The sequence below is a fragment of the Oncorhynchus mykiss genome, chromosome 32, assembly GCF_013265735.2.
Source record: "Oncorhynchus mykiss isolate Arlee chromosome 32, USDA_OmykA_1.1, whole genome shotgun sequence".
Lineage (NCBI taxonomy): Eukaryota > Metazoa > Chordata > Actinopteri > Salmoniformes > Salmonidae > Oncorhynchus > Oncorhynchus mykiss.
In genome coordinates this window covers 27,939,398-27,959,088 of record NC_050572.1, presented here as the reverse complement: position 1 = coordinate 27,959,088, position 19,691 = coordinate 27,939,398, and the positions used below count along the sequence as shown (strand labels likewise).

The following is a 19,691-nucleotide window of genomic DNA, read 5'->3' as shown; positions in this document are numbered from 1 at the left end:
CAACTGGAAACTCAGGACTGGGAAATCTGTTTTCAGTGATTTCAAGACAACTGGGAACTCGGGGGGGGGCTTCGACTGGTAAAATAAGTTTTGAGCGGTCATCCAACTCGGAATTGCAGTCCGGGAACTCAGGCCTCTTTCTAGAGATCACTGACGTCATCATCATCATTCAACCTAGTTTTTTTCCTTCCAGAGTTCCCATTTGTGTTGAAAGCATCATAAAGCCAGACTTTGATGACAAAGTTTGATGACACAATTTAACCATGAAGGACCGCTGCGCCACCTTCCTGTTCAAATGAGCAGAGCACAACAAGGTGAGTCCAAAAATGTCTTGTATGTTGCTGCATAAATTATGTAATATGCCAGAGAGATATGTAGACTGTAGCTAAGAAAGTCATACCACGTGTATGTTGTGTAGTAAGCTGTTAATAGCCCCTGTGCCTCACCCTAATAATTCCCTTTCTCCCTCTTCATTTCACCTACTGTTTTGACTTGGTAAACAGGAAGGATACAGTAAGAACGGCCCATGTTCTGAATTCTGTCGCTTAACAAATAGTTATATTGACTACTATATTATCCACTCCTCGTTCCCTTACGCCATAGTTTGTACATCTCAATTGTCAGTAGAAACCACATTTGTTTAAGCAAATCAGCCATATCAGCTGTTTCCCCCCCCAAAAAGACAGTAAATGAGGCTGAATGAACTGTTTTGCTGCCAGACAAGGCTCCACTGACAGCCAGGTGTAGCAGTGGTAAGGTGTTGGGACTGCTGTTGGGACAGCTTTATGTGGGCCCTAACAGTTTGTGGGCACCGTTTATCACCGTTATAGTGCAATTCATGCATTGTTTAGTGGCTTCGCTGGCATGCATAAAAATACAAAATAAATCTTTGCCCCACCAAGATTTACATGCTAAAATCGCCATGGAACCTCCCTCCAACAGCCCTAGCTGACAAAGCACCCGTAAAAGAATAACAACAGCAAGGCTTTCATATGTGAGCGCATAATATGCACTTTCTGAAAAATCCTTCCTCTCCAACTCCCCTCTCTGTTTTATAGATTCACAAGCGTGAAATGACAATGTCAATATTCATAAATGTAAAACAATACCGGTCATGCTCACAGAAAAGAGAGAGAGCAGTCAGTACATTACGCAAGCGATGCAATTGAAGGCCACGCTAATTTAGTGTGCAAAATCAGTTTAGTGATTTAATAAAACCGGGGAGCGGAAGGAGTCTCACCGGGAAAAAAACAAGACATCTATATTAGAAACAGCAGGGGAGAATATACTATTCTATATACAGCCATTAAATGAACTGTGTCCACAGTGCCACACATACCACCCACACACCATCTCTCTGTTAAACACACCATAGATTTTTACATTTCAATCATTTAGCAGATGCTGTTGTCCAGAGTGACCTACAGGAGCAATTAGAGTTAAGTGCCTTGCTCAGATGTGTTCACCTAGTCAGCTTGGGGATTCAAACCAGCAACCTTTTGGTTACTGCCCAACATCTTAACCACTAGGCTACCTGCCACTCATATATCAGAAATGAATCATCAGACACACTCTCCATCAGGCCGATCTAAAGGTTTTACTTGGTGAATATTTAATGGAGAGGAAAATGAGTGACGGTACCGTATTATCAAACAGAGAGAGGAGAGGAGAGGTAGTCAATGTATTATCAGACAGAGAGAGGAGAGGTAGTCAATGTATTACCAGACAGAGAGAGGAGAGGTAGTCAATGTATTATCAGACAGAGAGAGGAGAGGTAGTCAATGTATTATCAGACAGAGAGAGGAGAGGTAGTCAATGTATTATCAGACAGAGAGAGGAGAGGTAGTCAATGTATTATCAGACAGAGAGAGGAGAGGTAGTCAATGTATTATCAGACAGAGAGAGGAGAGGTAGTCAATGTATTATCAGACAGAGAGAGGAGAGGTAGTCAATGTATTATCAGACAGAGAGGAGAGGTAGTCAATGTATTATCAGACAGAGAGAGGAGAGGTAGTTAATGTATTATCAGACAGAGAGAGGAGAAGTAGTCAATGTATTATCAGACAGAGAGAGGAGAGGTAGTCAATGTATTATCAGAGAGAGGAGAGGTAGTCAATGTATTATCAGACAGAGAGAGGAGAGGTAGTCAATGTATTATCAGACAGAGAGAGGAGAGGTAGTCAATGTATTATCAGACAGAGAGAGGAGAGGTAGTCAATGTATTATCAGACAGAGAGGAGAGGTAGTCAATGTATTATCAGACAGAGAGAGGAGAGGTAGTCAATGTATTATCAGACAGAGAGAGGAGAAGTAGTCAATGTATTATCAGACAGAGAGAGGAGAGGTAGTCAATGTATTATCAGAGAGAGGAGAGGTAGTCAATGTATTATCAGACAGAGAGAGGAGAGGTAGTCAATGTATTATCAGACAGAGAGAGGAGAGGTAGTCAATGTATTATCAGACAGAGAGAGGAGAGGTAGTTAATGTATTATCAGACAGAGAGAGGAGAGGTAGTCAATGTATTATCAGACAGAGAGAGGAGAGGTAGTCAATGTATTATCAGACAGAGAGAGGAGAGGTAGTCAATGTATTATCAGACAGAGAGAGGAGAAGTAGTCAATGTATTATCAGACAGAGGACGTCTTTCATTATCAGCAGCTTTCCAAGTCCTGTCTGTCAAACACCGGGGCCAGAGAACATGTTCTTAATGACCCCAGTGAGAGGAGGAGAGAGGAGAAACCTACAGTAAGGGGATATCCTCATCTATATGTAGGCCTCTGCTATGTTCTGATGGAAGCTCCAGATGTGATGAGAGGGGCAGATAGATACCAATAACACCCAGTAAGTCCCAACCCAAGGATTTCCACTTTGAAGTAGAGATAATACAGACAGACAATCACGGACTACAAAAGGAAAACCAGCCACGTCACGGACACCGACATCTTGCTTCCAGACAAACTAAAACACCTTCTTTGCCCGCTTTGAGGATAAAACAGTGACACCGACGCGGCCCGCTACCAAGGACTGGCGGGGCCCCCCCTCTCCTTCTCCGTGGCCGACGTGAGTAAGACATTTAAATGTGTTAACCCTCGCAAGGCTGCCGGCCCAGACGGCATCCTAGCCGCGTCCTCAGAACATGCGCAGACCAGCTGTCTGGAGTGTTTACGGACATATTCATATTCCTATCCCAGTCTGCTGTCCCCACATGCTTCAAGATGGTCACCATTGTTCCACCATTGTACCCAAGAAGGCAAAAGTAACTGAACTTAATGACTATCGCCCTGTAGCACTCACCTCTGTTATCATGAAGTTCTTTGTGAGACTAGTCCAGGATTATATTACCTCTACCTTACCCGTCACCCTAGACCCACTTCAATTTACCAATGCAATCGCCATCACACTGCACACTTCCCTATCCCATCTGGACAAGAGGAATACCTATGTAAGAATGCTGTTCATTGACTACAGCTCAGCATTCAACACCATAGTATCCTCCAAGCTCATCATTAAGCTTGAGGCCCTGGATCTAAACCTAGCTCTGTGCAACTGGGTCCAGGATTTCCTGACGGGCCCATCCCAGGTGGTGAGGGTAGGTAACAACATCTCCACCCCGCTGAGCCTCAACACTGGGGCCCCACAAGGGTGCGTTCTCAGCCCTCCTGTACTCCCTGTTCACCCATGACTGCGTGGCCATGCGCGCCTCCAACTCAATCATCAAGTTTGCAGACGACACAACAGTAATAGGCTTGATTACCAACAACGACGAAGCAGCCTACAGGGAGGTGGTGAAGGCTCTGGGAGTATGTTGTCAGGAAAGTAACCTCTCACTCAACGTCAACAAAACAAAAGGAGATGATCGTGGACTTCAGGAAACAGCAGAGGGCCAGCAGTGGAGAAAGTGGAAACACACATCACGGACAAACTGAAATGGTCCACCCACACAGACAGTGTGGTGAAGGCAGCGTCTCTTCAACCTCAGGAGGCTGAAGAAATTTGGCTTGTCACCTAAAACCCTCAAACTTTTAGATGCACAATTGAGAGCATCCTGTCGGGCTGTATCACCGCCTGGTACAGCAACTGCATGGCTCTCCAGAGGGTAGTGAGGTCTGCACAACACATCACCAGGGGCAAACTACCTGCCCTCCAGGACACCTACAGCACCCGATTTCACAGGAAGGCCAAAAAGATCATCAAGGACAACAACCACCCGAGCCACTGCCTGTTCACCCCGCTATCAAAAAAGTTGTCACTTTAATAAATGGAACACTAGTCACTTTAATAATGCCACTTTATGTTTTCAATAATGTTTACATATCTTGCATTACTCATCTCATATGCATATACTGTATCCTATACTATGGCTTCTTAGCCTATGCCGCTCTGTCATTGCTCATCCAAATATTTATATATTCTTATTTCATTCCTTTACTTAGATTTGTGTTTATTAGGTAGTTGTAGAATTGTTAGATATTACTTGTTAGATATTGCTGCACTGTACGAACTAGAAGCACAAGCACTTCGCAACACTCGCAATAACATCTGCTAAGCATGTGTATGTGACCAATAACATTGGATTTGATAATATTCCAGAAGAGTGAGTGTGATATGAAGCCTCATCTCTAGAGACAGCTCTGGACTATGACTCCTGGCCCTGCATCAATACAAGATTCTCACAGCTACTAGGTGCTTCTAGGATGGGATATCATAATCCAGGCTTCCAATGGGGCAAGTCAAAGCATGGGTGCTTTAGAGTTTGTGAGTGTGTGTCTAAATGTGTAAAAGAGCGAGAGGAGAGAGAGCAAACAAGAGAAAGAACGAGTGAGTGAGCGATCAAGCGCCTTAGTACTGTCCGGTGGGCTTTAGCAGTGATTCATATTTAATCGGTTATCAGATAGTAAAACATGGTGTGGCTCTACAGCTGCTTTGATGTCAACAACCAGTCAATGGAGACACAAACCGATCCCCACTGCACATCACACCACTGCCCCAGGGCAGCTCTTGGCTCCTCTCTTCTCCTCCATGCCCAACGAGAGAGATGTACAGTATACCATTTGGAAAAGCCTATCCTGTACAGTCATACTAAGGCCAAACAAACAGGAACACATAGGCTTAGCTAACCCTTGGGCCGGGAGTTTGCAACATGGTGGAGATAGTAAACCGTGTGATAGAAAAATGACATACTTAACTGATTTGTTTGATATTAATTGTAAACTATGATATATTTAACTAAGAGTAAGTCTCGAGGACAGGGGTTTTACTAGAGATATCTTGAAGCTGACAATTGATTGAAGCCTCGGTGATAAAACTTCACAGCCACATTCATCACGATCATTAGTGGTTCGTGCGAGACGTATTTCTCCGGTCTAACTGGGCCTGCATTTGATAGACGAGATAGTCTGAAGTAATAGAACAAACATTTCAGTGTTTGTTCTCCCAGTGGGTCAGAAGTTTACATGCTACCAAATACTAATTGAGTGTATTGCCTTTAAATTGTTTAACTTGGGTCAAATGTTTGAGGCAGCCTTCCACAAGCTTCCCACAATAAGTTGGGTGAATTTTGGCCCATTCCTCCTGACAGAGCTGGTGTAACCGAGTCAGGTTTGTAGGCCTCCTTGCTTGCACACACCTTTTCAGTTCTGACCACTCATTTTCTATAGGATTGAGGTCAGGGATTTGTGATGGCCACTCCAATACCTTGACTTTGTTGTCCTTAAGCCATTTTTCCACAACTGTCCATTTGGAAGACCCATTTGCGACCAAGCTTTAACTTCCTGACTATTGTCATGAGATGTTGCTTCAATATATCCACCTCACTTTCCTCCCCATGATGCCATCTATTTTGTGAAGTGCACCAGTCCCTCCTGCAACAAAGCACCCCCTCAACATGATGTTGCTTGCCACCCCCGTGCATCACGGTTGGGATGGTGTTCTTCGGCTTGCAAGCCTTCCCCTTTTTCCTCCAAACATAACAATGGTCTTTATGGCCAACCAGTTCTATTTTTGTTTAATCAGAACAGAGGACATTTCTCCAAAAAGTACGATCTTTGTCCCCATGTGCAGTTGCAAACCGTAGTCTGGCTTTCTTATGGTGGCTTTGGAGCAGTGGCTTCTTCCTTGCTGAGTGGCCTTTCAGGTTATGTCGATATAGGACTCATTTTACTGTGGATGTAGATACTTTTGTACCCGTTTCCTCCAGCATCTTCACAAGGTCTTTTGCTGTTGTTCTGGGATTGATTTGCACTTTTCGCACCAAAGTACGTTAATCTCTAGGAGATAGAACGCGTCTCCTTCCTGAGCGGTATGACGGCTGCGTGGTCCCATGGTGTTTATACTTGCGTGCTATTGTTTGTACAGATGAACGTGGTAAATTCAGGCATTTGGAAATTGCTCCCAAGGATGGACCAGACTTGTGGAGGTCTACAATTTTTTTCCTGAGAATTTTCCAAGCTGATTAAAGGCACAGTCAACTTAGCGTATGTATATTTCTGACCCACTGGAATTGTGATACAGTGAATTATAAGTGAAATAATCTGTCTGTAAACAATTGTTGGAAAAATGACTTGTGTCATGCACAAAGTAAATGTCCTGACAGACTTGCCAAAACTATAGTTTGTTAACAAGAAATGTGTGGAGTGGTTGAAAAACGAAAGTGTATGTAAACTTCTGACTTCAACTGTATGTCTCACACGCACCACTAATGATAGACTGGAAAGTGGCTTTGAAGCTTTATCGGGGGCGGAGCCAGCCATGGTTGAAGAAGTTTTAGGCTTGGTATATAAAAAGACCTGGTATTCCCTGTATGATTCAAGCATTTCGGTCCGACAGTCAAGACTGTTGGATTGACGGCTTCATTATTGCAATAATTAATCGATATTAAATAAAGACGATTGTTTGAAGTCTCTCTCTGTACTGAATTTCCACGACAACAGCATGAGGGGGAATTACATCAAATCCAGATTGCCAAACATATTGAACAGTAGGCCTATACCCTGGTTTTAGATGTGAAACATGATCATTGTAGTAATTCACGAGCATAACCTCGATATACAGTAGATCAGCACTGACCCTACTCCAAAGTCCTGTTTTGTTTCCATAAATCTGTCCAATTCAGAGCAGCGTTAGATAAAACAGCACTGTTCAGAGGAGAGCAGGTCGGTCAGTTCCATATTTATTCCTGATTGAGTCAGACATGGCCAGGACACTGCATGGGGCTCATCTCCTCATGGCTCCAAACACACCACCTACAGAGGAGCTAACAAGATGAAACAATGATCAGGCCTCCGCAGAGCCTTCTGGAGGTCAAGACACCCTGAAGGCAGAGAGACAGCCTCCTCGGCAGAGAGAAAGAGTTTTAGGCTGAATCCTGGTAAGAGCTGTAGCCTCCATGTTCCCTGCTGTTCCTTATCTCTTGGTGTATACAGTACACTGTATAAAGACTGGTTTAGGTTGTGATAAGTGCCATTGTTTGTAGCTGTATTTTAGGCATGCGTTGGTAGGATTTGTGATATTATTGTGATGCTGTGTGAAATGGGAGGCACTGTGGTGTGTAATCTGGGATGAGGAGGGGATCATACGGGAACTGCAGGCAGGATAAAATGAACGCAAAACTACATTAGAGACACACTCAATCTGACAAGTAATAATTATGACACCCCTCTAGGTGACACCCCTCTAGTCAACACACACAGTCGCGCATACGCACGGCTGTTGATAGGTTGCTTTGATCGGCTATAAGACGGAGTCTTTAATTAGAGCCAAGCAGCTGAATACATCCAGGAAACACATATTATTAACAAAGTGCATCAAATAATAGAAATGAGAAGATTAAAGGGGAAAGATGAGAAGAATCTTAAAACATCTACACAGGCTAATTAATCAAAGGCTAAATCTTTTTGAATGCATGTATGAATATGTATAGTCCTGGTTACGTTGACTATATCGCAGGAGGATGGTACAGTCCATAGTGCTAAAAGAAAAGCGCCACGTGTTAAGAACCACTCTAGATACAGACCATTCACTGCGGTCTTTAGAGACTCTCACATCCATGACGAGAGAGAGATGCAGAGAGAGAGGGGCAGAACGAGAGAGAGAGGCAGAGAGAGAGGGGCAGAGCGAGAGAGAGAGGCAGAGAGAGAGCGCGAGGCAGGGAGAGAGAGAGGCAGAGAGAGCAAGCGCGGGGCAGAGAGAGGAGAGAGAGAGGCAGAGAGCGCGGGGCAGAGAGAGGAGAGAGAGAGGCAGAGAGCGGGAGGCAGAGAGAGAGAGCGCGAGGCAGGGAGAGAGAGAGGCAGAGAGAGCAAGCGCGGGGCAGAGAGAGGAGAGAGAGGCAGAGAGCGCGGGGCAGAGAGAGGAGAGAGAGAGGCAGAGAGCGGGAGGCAGAGAGAGAAAGCGCGAGGCAGAGAGAGAGTGCGAGCGCGAGGCAGAGAGAGAGCGCGAGGCAGAGAGAGAGGCAGAGAGAGAGAGAGCATGAGGCAGAGAGAGGCAGAGAGTGAGAGAGGCAGAGAGAGAAAGAGACAGAGGCAGAGGGAGAGAGAGAGGCAGAGCGACAGAGAGAGAGGCAGAGCGACAGAGAGAGAGGCAGAGCGACAGAGAGAGGCAGAGCGACAGAGAGAGGCAGAGCGAGAGAGAGGCAAAGAGACAGAGAGGCAGAGAGAGAGACAGAGAGAGAGAGAAAGGCAGAGAGAGAGAAAGGCAGAGAGAGAGAGAGGCAGAGAGAGAGCGCGAGGCAGGGAGAGAGAGAGGCAGAGATAGAGAGAGCGCGGGCAGAGAGAGGAGAGAGAGAGGCAGAGACAGAGAGGCAGAGACAGAGAGAGAGAGGCAGAGAGAGAAAGAGAGAGGGAGGCAGAGGGAGAGAGAGAGAGGCAGAGGGAGAGAGAGAGAGAGAGAGGCAGAGAGAGCGGAAGGCAGAGAGCGAGAGAGAGCGAGAGAGAGAAATGAGGAAAGGCAGCAGACAACAGGAAATGAATAAGGTTGGCCTAACTGTTGTAAGTCCCATGGGCCGAAAGTCAATGTATGACATATAATACACAAAGTAAGAGGAAGGAGAATGTCAAAGGAAAAGGGAAGAGGGTTAGATAGAAATGCAAGAGCAAGCCATTATTTGTTCAATGTTGCCCTCAAGATGTCATTACTTATTACACATATTAATGCATATTCATGACTGCTAAGGCACCAGTGACCCGTTGAGATCTCTGTCTGGCACGCTGAGTCTCCAGACCAGAAAGAGGCCTGCGGCAGGCCGTCAGCACTTTGTGGACGACTGACAGTTTACGCAGATAAACAGGCTCCCGCCGCACGGATACGGACAGACACACGGCCGTCATTTTACTCATCTCATCCCTGCTACCCTGAGGCAAACAGCCAGGCATGACTCGTTAAACCCCACATGGAGATGTGTGATCTGTGTCAATGACTCTGGGTTGTCTAGCAGCTCTATATACTATCCTCTCGTCATACTCGAGTAAAAGCAGAAGATACGTTAATAGAAAATGACTCAGGTAAAAGTGAAAGACACCCAGTAAAATACTACCCGAGTAAAAGTCTAAAAGTATTTGGTTTTAAATATACTTAAGTATCAAAAGTAAATGCAATTGCTAAAATATTCTTAAGTATCAAAAGCAAAAGTATAAATAATTTCAAATTCTTTATATATTAGGCAAACCAGATGGCGCAATTTTTTTGTTTTTCTAATTTACGGATAGCCAGGGCACACTCCAACATAATTTACAAATGAGGCATTTGTGTTTAGTGAGTCCGCCCGATCAGAGGGAGTAGGGATGACCACGGATGTTATTTTGATAAGTGTGTGAATTGGATCATTTTCCCGTCCTGGAGTAAAAAGTACCTTATTTTCTTTAAGAACGTAGTGGAGTAAAAGTAAAAGTAGGCAATATATAAAGACATAAATATAAATACAAAAAAAAAAACGACTAGAGTAAAAAATACTTGAACGTATTACTTAACATCACTGGTGGTGGCTAGGCATGTCAAACATCCAACGCTCAGTCAGTGAAATGATTTCACTCTGCTGTAGTGCTTATATACAGTGCCTTGCGAAAGTATTCGGGCCCCCTTGAACTTTGCGACCATTTGCCACATTTAAGGCTTCAAACATAAAGATATAAAACTGTATTTTTTTGTGAAGAATCAACAACAAGTGGTACACAATCATGAAGTGGAACGACATTTATTGGATATTTCAAACTTTTTTTACAAATCAAAAACTGAAAAATTGGGCGTGCAAAATTATTCAGCCCCTTTACTTTCAGTGCAGCAAACTCTCTCCAGAAGTTCAGTGAGCATCTCTGAATGATTCAATGTTGACCTAAATGACTAATGATGATAAATACAATCCACCTGTGTGTAATCAAGTCTCCGTATAAATGCACCTGCACTGTGATAGTCTCAGAGGTCCGTTAAAAGCGCAGAGAGCATCATGAAGAACAAGAAACACACCAGGCAGGTCCGAGATACTGTTGTGAAGAAGTTTAAAGCCGGATTTGGATACAAAAAGATTTCCCAAGCTTTAAACATCCCAAGGAGCACTGTGCAAGCGATAATATTGAAATGGAAGGAGTATCAGACCACTGCAAATCTACCAAGACCTGGTCGTCCCTCTAAACTTTCAGCTCATACAAGGAGAAGACTGATCAGAGATGCAGCCAAGAGGCCCATGATCACTCTGGATGAACTGCAGAGATCTACAGCTGAGGAGGGAGACTCTATCCATAGGACAACAATCAGTCGTATATTGCACAAATCTGGCCTTTATGGAAGAGTGGCAAGAAGAAAGCCATTTCTTAAAGATATCCATAAAAAGTGTCGTTTAAAGTTTGCCACAAGCCACCTGGGAGACACACCAAACATGTGGAAGAAGGTGCTCTGGTCAGATGAAACCAAAATTGAACTTTTTGGCAACAATGCAAAACGTTATGTTTGGCGTAAAAGCAACACAGCTCATCACCCTGAACACACCATCCCCACTGTCAAACATGGTGGTGGCAGCATCATGGTTTGGGCCTGCTTTTCTTCAGCAGGGACAGGGAAGATGGTTGAAATTGATGGGAAGATGGATGGAGCCAAATACAGGACCATTCTGGAAGAAAACCTGATGGAGTCTGCAAAAGACCTGAGACTGGGACGGAGATGTGTCTTCCAACAAGACAATGATCCAAAACATAAAGCAAAATCTACAATGGAATGGTTCAAAAATAAACATATCCAGGTGTTAGAATGGCCAAGTCAAAGTCCAGACCTGAATCCAATCGAGAATCTGTGGAAAGAACTGAAAACTGCTGTTCACAAATGCTCTCCATCCAACCTCACTGAGCTCGAGCTGTTTTGCAAGGAGGAATGGGAAAAAATGTCAGTCTCTTGATGTGCAAAACTGATAGAGACATACCCCAAGCGACTTACAGCTGTAATCGCAGCAAAAGGTGGCGCTACAAAGTATTAACTTAAGGGGGCTGAATAATTTTGCACGCCCAATTTTTCAGTTTTTGATTTGTTAAAAAAGTTTGAAATATCCAATAAATGTCGTTCCACTTCATGATTGTGTCCCACTTGTTGTTGATTCTTCACAAAAAAATACAGTTTTATATCTTTATGTTTGAAGCCTGAAATGTGGCAAAAGGTCGCAAAGTTCAAGGGGGCCGAATACTTTCGCAAGGCACTGTACCTTGTATATAGTGGTTCTAGACTTTAAAAACAGAGTTGCCAAACTCAACAGCGTGATAAAGGACTCTGTTCTCCTCCATTTGTCCTGAGAGAAATGGGAGGCAATGGAGCCAAGACCAAACAGAACTTAATGGAATGAACACACAAACTTAATTACAGTACAAATGTCAACATGATGGATTTAAATGACTATCATTTCTTTTAAATACGCTCACCTTACTTGCTCCAGCTTAGACTGTAGCTTAAGCGATATTTTCAACTGCCTAAAAATAAATAGAGTGTGCCAGGAAGGAAAGGTCAAACCTCTGACCAGTAAAGTAGTATTGGAGTCAGAACATGAACGGAGAGTTGGAGAAAAATTCAGACAATAACTTTTCAGTGATTTTAAAGATGGTGGCGTTAACTCAAGGGCTCTCCATCCCTCTGTGCTTCAGGTAAAAAAAAACTCAACTTTGTGACAAATGTCACACATATCACATATATTTTGCTCAGGGAGTTCAGTTGCAGTGTGGGGGGAAGATTATTCATTTTCTAGAAGAATTGATTGCTGACGAGTCTGTGCGTCATTGCCATCCTAACCCACTATTACAGCCCCTCAACTTCATGGCCAGAGATGTTCCTTCCTGTATGTTACATCAACACAGCTAGGGACCATGACGGCATTAGTAGCCCATCTCTATTATTATTACATTCAAAATGCCTCGACTTCCTGAAGAAAACTCTTAGCCGCTGCGGAAATCAAGCATCCGACCACACCACTCCAGATGACAAGAGTAGCATAACATGGCGTGGAGTGGTGGCTGATTGCAATCATTGCAGAATGAAGAGTGGGGTAGAGGAGGGTGAGTACCTCCCACCTCCTTCCTCCCGCTAGGCTGCCTCTCACCTCTTCCAAAGATAGACCATCTCCCGCAGAGGTGAAAGTGCTGTACTTTTCATTGACAAAAAAAAAACATTCAACTGCTGTTTTTAAAATATCCCCCCCAAATTTTTTGCGACGCCCATTCACATTCAATCATCCACCAACATCACTGTTGATGACTTAGGGGTAATAGGTACTAACACGCCGTCAGAATGAATCCGCGATATTCAGCTCATGACTTCTGAGGCTGACCTTAACCCACCTGACTGACTGATTTAAATCAAGTTGAAAGTGCAGATAAGGGAGGGAGTATAGATGCGCTGTAAAGTTGGAGGTTACATAAGTAGCCATTCAAAGCTGATTTAAATGGTTAGAAGGGCAGTGTTGAAATGGTCTTTTTCTCTCCCAGTTGTTAATTACAGAACTTGACAACATCATATTACTGTTTCTCTGCCCTGACGGTATCCATGGCAACTGGCCATGGAAAAATTAAGTAGTCGAAAGTCGGGAACATTCATCCGTATTGTCTAAATATAGTCGAAATATCGCAGATCGCAAAAGTCCTAGTCAATGGCAGCTTTTTTGAATAGCCATTTAGTAAACAGAGAACACAGTAGACTTTACATCCCACACGGATTCTGAGAACTGTTATTCTACTCATGTGGCGAAGGACAATGACCAAAAGGAGCGGAGGAAGGCAAGGTCATTTATTTAGTTTTCAGTTCTGTTGGCATCCCACATATGCCTGTGTGCATTCAACCCAATGAAAAGCTGCACAAAGGAATGAAGGGTGCAAACATGTACTTTTATTCAAGATAACGAATTGAAAACTCTGTTTCGCACTCAATCTCTATGTTTTTGATGTTGTCATACTTGGATGAAAACACAAACTCCTTTCTTCTGGATCTCTCCGTGGGTAAAAAAAACAAAAAGTAAACATCAGTTGTCATTCATTCTACTGAAAAGATAGAGCTGGGGTGAGGGGTATTGCCCTAGATACCTTCTACATTTTTTGATTAAATAACTTCAGGGGACCAGGACGCCAGAGGGGCTGAACGTCTCAAGAGAACAGACGCTGGTTCTATGGCTCTCTAGTTCTACTGTATCTTAGCAACAGGTTCCTGTCAGTTTAGAGGCTAAAATGAAGAAGTGGTGGAGGTGAGGGATGTAAAGACGGAGAAGAAAAGAGATGGAGGCATGCTCACCTCTTAGTCCAAAATAGAACCAGTCCAATTCAGTCCCATGTACATCCGGTCATTCTGTAGATGGTAAAGTGGCACAGAACTATCATATTCACTTTGCCAGACTCACTTTTCTTATTTATTTAACAGTTTGACACCATTATTATACTAGCAGTGAGGGATATTTAATGTTGTATGAATGTCTTATACTAAGTACTCATATAGAAATGCCAGGCTTTTTCAAATATAGTATTCAGAGGTATTGTATCCTGATGTTACTGTAAATTCCGCTGCAAACAGACAGCTTTACACATTAAATCACTAGAGGAGAGAAAGGGAGAGCGAGACGGAGAGAGGGGTGGATGCATAGATTGGGGAAAAAGACAAAGAGTGAGAGAGAGGGATGGGTGGACGGATAGACGGGGAGAGAGAAAGCTAGCGTGAACAAGGCAATGGACTTAATTTGCATGTCTATCAGCAGTGTCAGGGCTCCGAGGAGACACTGGTAGAGTGAACGACTGTAGCACGGTCTGCCAGACGTGGCACTGATAGAACGCTCTTTCATGAAAACGGCTAGCGTGATTCCTTATTCTACATGTCAGAGGCATGTTCTACATCATTTATTTATATCTGAATGCTTCACAAATGTTGGGTGGGCAGGTGGCCTAGCGGTTAAGAGCGTTGGGCCAGTAACGTAAAGATTGCTGGTTTCAAATCCCGAGCTGACTAGTTGAACAATCTGTCAGTGTGCCTTTGAGCAAGGCACTTAACCCAAATTGCTCCTGTAAGTCGCTCTGGATAAGAATGTCTGCTAAATGACTAAAATGTACCTTGCTGAATACGGCCCAGGTGCCCAACAGACCAGTGCCCGGTTCGATCTGCAATCACAAGCCTGACCATATACAGATGGACCAATCAGAACACATCTTTCCCATCTCCCTCTTTAGTATTGTCTAGGCTAGTCTAGCCAGCAATAATGGCACGCAAGTTTAAAAAAAAACCAACACTGTCAGAAATCTGAAAGTAAATGTCACATCGTTGTTCAGTGATGACAGTAATTCTTCTGAAGCTCATAATACATTTCTTAAATGTAGTTGATGTGTTCTGACTATCTTGATAAAATGATATTATTCCAGCTACAGCTTTCTTAAAATCAAATAAAATTGTATTGGTCACATACACATGGTTAGCAGATTTTAATGCGAGAGTAGCAAAATGCTTGTGCTTCTAGTTCCGACAATGAGTAATCTAACCTAACAATGAGTCATCTAATCTAACCTAACCAACGAGTAATCTAACCTAACAATTCCACAACAACTACCTTATACACACAAATGTAAAGGGATAAAGAATATGTACATAAAGATATATGAATGAGTGATGGTACAGAACGGCATAGGCAAGATGCAGTAGATGGTATCGAGTACAGTATATACATATGAGATGAGTAATGTAGGGTATGTAAACATTATATTAAGTAGCATTGTTTAAAGTGGCTAGTGACACATTTTTGACATCAATTTCCATTATTAAAGTGGCTGGAGTTGTGTCAGTATGTTGGCAGCAGCCACTCAATGTTGGTGGTGGCTGTGTAACAGTCTGATGGCCTTGAGATAGAAGCTGTTTTTCAGGCTCTCGGTCCCTGCTTTGATGCACCTGTACTGACCTCGCCTTCTGGATGATAGCGGGGTGAACAGGCAGTGGCTCGGGTGGTTGTTGTCCTTGATGATCTTTATGGCATTCCTGTGACATTGGGTGGTGAAGGTGTCCTGGAGGGCAGGTAGTTTGCCCCCGGTGATGCGTTGTGCAGACCTCACTACCCTCTGGAGAGCCTTACGGTTGTGGGCGGAGCAGTTGCCGTACCAGGCGGTGATACAGCCCGACAGGATGCTCTCGATTGTGCATCTGTAGAAGTTTGTGAGTGCTTTTGGTGACAAGCCAAATTTCTTCAGCCTCCTGAAGTTGAAGAGGCGCTGCTGCGCCTTCTTCACAACGCTGTCTGTGTGGGTGGACACATTCAGTTTGTCCGTGATGTGTACGCAGAGGAACTTAAAACTTACTACCCTCTCCACTACTGTCCCGTCGATGTGGATAGGGGGGTGTTCCCTCTGCTGTTTCCTGAAGTCCACAATCATCTCCTTTGTTTTGTTGACGTTGAGTGTGAGGTTATTTTCCTGACACCACACTCCGAGGGCCCTCACCTCCTCCCTGTAGGCCGTCTCGTCGTTGTTGGTAATCAAGCCTACCACTGTAGTGTCGTCCGCAAACTTGATGATTGAGTTGGAGGCGTGCATGGCCACGCAGTCATGGGTGAACAGGGAGTACAGGAGAGGGCTCAGAAAGCACCCTTGTGGGGCCCCAGTGTTGAGGATCAGCGAGGTGGAGATGTTGTTACCTACCCTCACCACCTGGGGGCGGCCCGTGAGGAAGTCCAGTACCCAGTTGCACAGGGCGGGGTCGAGACCCAGGGTCTCGAGCTTGATGACGAGTTTGGAGAGTACTATGGTGTTAAATGCTGAGCTGTAGTCGATGAACAGCATTCTCACATAGGTATTCCTCTTGTCCAGATGGGTTAGGGCAGTGTGCAGTGTGGTTGCGATTGCGTCGTCTGTGGACCTATTGGGGCGGTAAGCAAATTGGAATGGGTCTAGGGTGTCAGGTAGGGTGGAGGTGATATGGTCCTTGACTAGTCTCTCAAAGCACTTCATGATGACAGAAGTGAGTGCTACGGGGCGGTAGTCATTTAGCTCAGTTACCTTAGCTTTCTTGGGAACAGGAACAATGGTGGCCCTCTTGAAGCATGTGGGAACTGAACATGTCTAATTCAAAAGTGTCAGAGCCTTATGTCTGAACCCAGATTGACATTTCAGAGCTATAAATGGTTATAAAATATGATTTCACTGCAAAACAGTTCTTAGCTGAATTGTGGAAACTTTGATGCTCAATATCTCAGAACTATGCAGATAGAACCTTTATAGTCACAACTAGCCAGATGGCCACAACTAGATAACTAGCAACATTATAATTAAATCTCAATGGATTTGGTTTTGAACGAAGCAGCTGTCTGTTAGCTGCTGAGAGTCAGTGGACTAGTTAACTAGCCATGCGCAAACTGCAAATGACAATGATAACCGTTTAGCGAACGTTAGCTGCAAGCAAACTGGCACTGGCAGTATGGGATAAAGGAGAGTTAATAAAATGATTTTGATAGCTAGCTTGGTAAAGCATTTAGGGTTGTGTGCACTTATCGCCCCATTCGTTTCATATGAAGTGTGTGACTGCCTGGCTCAGTTATCAAACTAACATTAAGAGACACGGTTGAGTAAAAATATATTTATATTATGCAGATTTATTGTTTTAGTTAGAACAATTCAGATGAAAAGGGGGTGGATTAGTCTGGGAAAAGTGCCTTATTTCTTTGTTATCGTCACTCCTTTCGGCTCCCCTCTCAGGTTGGTACCCAGCAGGCCTCGTCTTTTGTTCCATACCGTGTCTGCGAATATAAAGCTTTCGCCCCCACCCCTCCCGGAAACCACTTTCTCAAAGCTAAGGATCCGGATCACGTTCTGCACATGTCACTTACCATCTAAAAAACTATCAGCATTTGTGTGATGTAGGCTAATCTCTATATTTGCTGTCATAATGTAGCCACTAGCCAGAGTTCCTGAATAAATAACACTACCTCATTTACTACCTGTCTGCCTCCTGCTTAGCCAATCTTTTGCAATGATGAGCCAAGAGAATGACAGGCCTCCTACTGTGCTAAGTACCTATCGGCCTTCAGTTCTCACATTGTGTCTCACCTCGTAGGTCTAACAAGGAGCAGCAGATCTTATGACAGCAGCCCTAATGCTCCACCTCCTATCCTCCTCTTCCATTTTTCCTATTTTCCTGGCCATCAGTCTTCTCATCCTGCTCCCTCTCTCTGAGTCCAACCTGGCAACTCTGATTGGCAAAGCTGCATTAAAGAGATGCTTTCATTGTTTGCAGGTTCTGTGTGCTTGTAGACAGGCAGACAGTCACAAAACGGTGCTGTAGCTCTTCTGTTTACTCCTTCGGCCTGTTTCTGTGCCCGTCTCTCTTTCCGTCCCATGCCAAATATACACAACAGATGTACTACAACAGTCAGCTACAAGAGTTTAAAAGGTTGAACACCAGAAGAAAAGCTAGGGGTGGAGATCCACGTTCAAATGGCTTTATTGAGATGGAAACTTTCTAGTTTCTTTTCCCCCCGCCACTTAACATGTACTTTAAAAAATACACATCTTCACAGACATAAAGAATCATCTACAAAGCAATTATATGTGATTAACTCATTTTAGAAGGTCTCGTAGTATCAACAAGGACTACAAATTCTAGGTTGCTAGCAACAACATTAGTGCAGCGTGCTAGTTAGCTTACATTAACCATCTACAAATTTAGGAGCAGACGGAAGATCTGTGCTATGTGAACAACAAAACATGTACCGCCGACATTCTGGGCAGCGGTGCTTAGTACCTTTCGGCCTTCAGTAGCCTTGAGTCGTAACACACAAACTGTCAGATCAGCAGACTTCAACAAGGCATCTGTCCATTCCTCTCTTCCTCAAGGTGTAAAACTAAGCCCAAGCTCCTCCACTCCTCATGTAGGCGGGACTAGGGTTTGAAATCATTTCACTATTCGAATAGTATCATGAATTTGTGTCAGATATCCGGATATTTGAAATGCATGTGTTTTTTTTAAACTTATGTTTTGACCTGAGCACTGCTGTGCGAGGGAGAGAGGCTGGCGCTCTATTGCTGCAGCTGCGGCGGGGGCGGTGTGTGTGTGTGTGTGTGTGAGATGGGGGCGAGCAGATGGAGAGAGAGAGACGCAGTAGCCACTAGCAAAGGCAACTCAGCCACAGCCAATATTAGCTAACTGGTAGCAGCCACAATGTTATTTACCATCCCAAACAGTGCCTGTTTTGACTGGAGTAGCCTAGAGAAGCTAGCCAGCTATAGCTAGAGAAGCTAGCCAGCTATAGCTAGGTATGCTAGCCAGCTATAGCTAGGTATGCTAGCCAGCTATAGCTAGGTATGCTAGCCAGCTATAGCCAGGTATGCTAGCCAGCTATAGCTAGGTATGCTAGCCAGCTGTAGCTAACTACTGTAGGCTAATTGAGGGTACATGCCGAGCTTTCTCCCCAACCCAATTCCGATAAAACAACAGCCTACCTGTTGGTTCCTTGTTGTAGCCTACTCCTTCTCATTTCACTAACTTTTAATTCCATAATTTTATTCCATCCTGCATTGCATTACAGAACTCTTACTCCACATTGAGTGAGCTAATTTAGAAAAAGCCTTTTCAGTGTTAAAATAGGCCCATACATTTTTTAATTGTAAAAAATAAATAAAATCACAAGTATTCGAATACTACCCTCCGTTCGGATATTTGAATAAGCATGCACATCCCTAGGCGGGACACCATATGACTGAGGACCTGTCCCACCTGGCTTCCCTGTGGTGTGGGTGGAGGACACAGATGGAGGCCTTTACACCCGGTTTCCAGGCTCTAAACTGGGCAGCGTCAGCACAGAGCAAGGCAAGCATCTGGGAGGCAGATTTCTGGAAGTGTAGACTCGCTACCCTGTCCCGCAGAAGTGGGAGACTGTAACCCTAACCCCCTCCATCTGGCTGGTTTGTTTCCAGCATGGAAACATCACCATGGAAACAGACCAAGCCTGGAATATTGAAGGAGAGGATGGCTACTTCGGTATTACCACCACTAGACTGTAGTGGTTCTGTGGTGAGTGACAGAGCACCAATCAGAAACAAACCTGCGATCGTGAATATGACCACATCCCTTACCTTCATAGTCCTTACCTTTATAACTACAGACGTCTTTAAACTCTCATCATTAAGTTGCTTGATGAAACACATACTCTTCCATTAGAGAACAGCTAATCTGGTAATGGGTTACATAATACTTCCCTGCCTGGTTTAAAGGTGGTGCTC

The 19,691-nt window shown here is 44.1% G+C and overlaps 1 protein-coding gene across 3 annotated transcripts in view; it reads right to left on the bottom strand.

Moving 5' to 3' along the window:
• Positions 1-19,691, bottom strand: part of LOC110488200 (RNA polymerase II subunit A C-terminal domain phosphatase) — a 123,963-nt gene that overhangs the window by 37,035 nt on the left and 67,237 nt on the right. Inside the window, exon 13 of one of the 3 annotated variants that reach the window (XM_036971042.1) lies at positions 13,481-13,794. The exons of the other annotated variants lie outside the window; for them this stretch is intronic. Coding sequence (XP_036826937.1) covers positions 13,770-13,794 — 25 coding nt within the window. The 3' untranslated portion in view covers positions 13,481-13,769. Of the gene's footprint in view, positions 1-13,480; positions 13,795-19,691 lie in introns of those variants that run through there. 3 annotated transcript variants of the gene reach the window in all.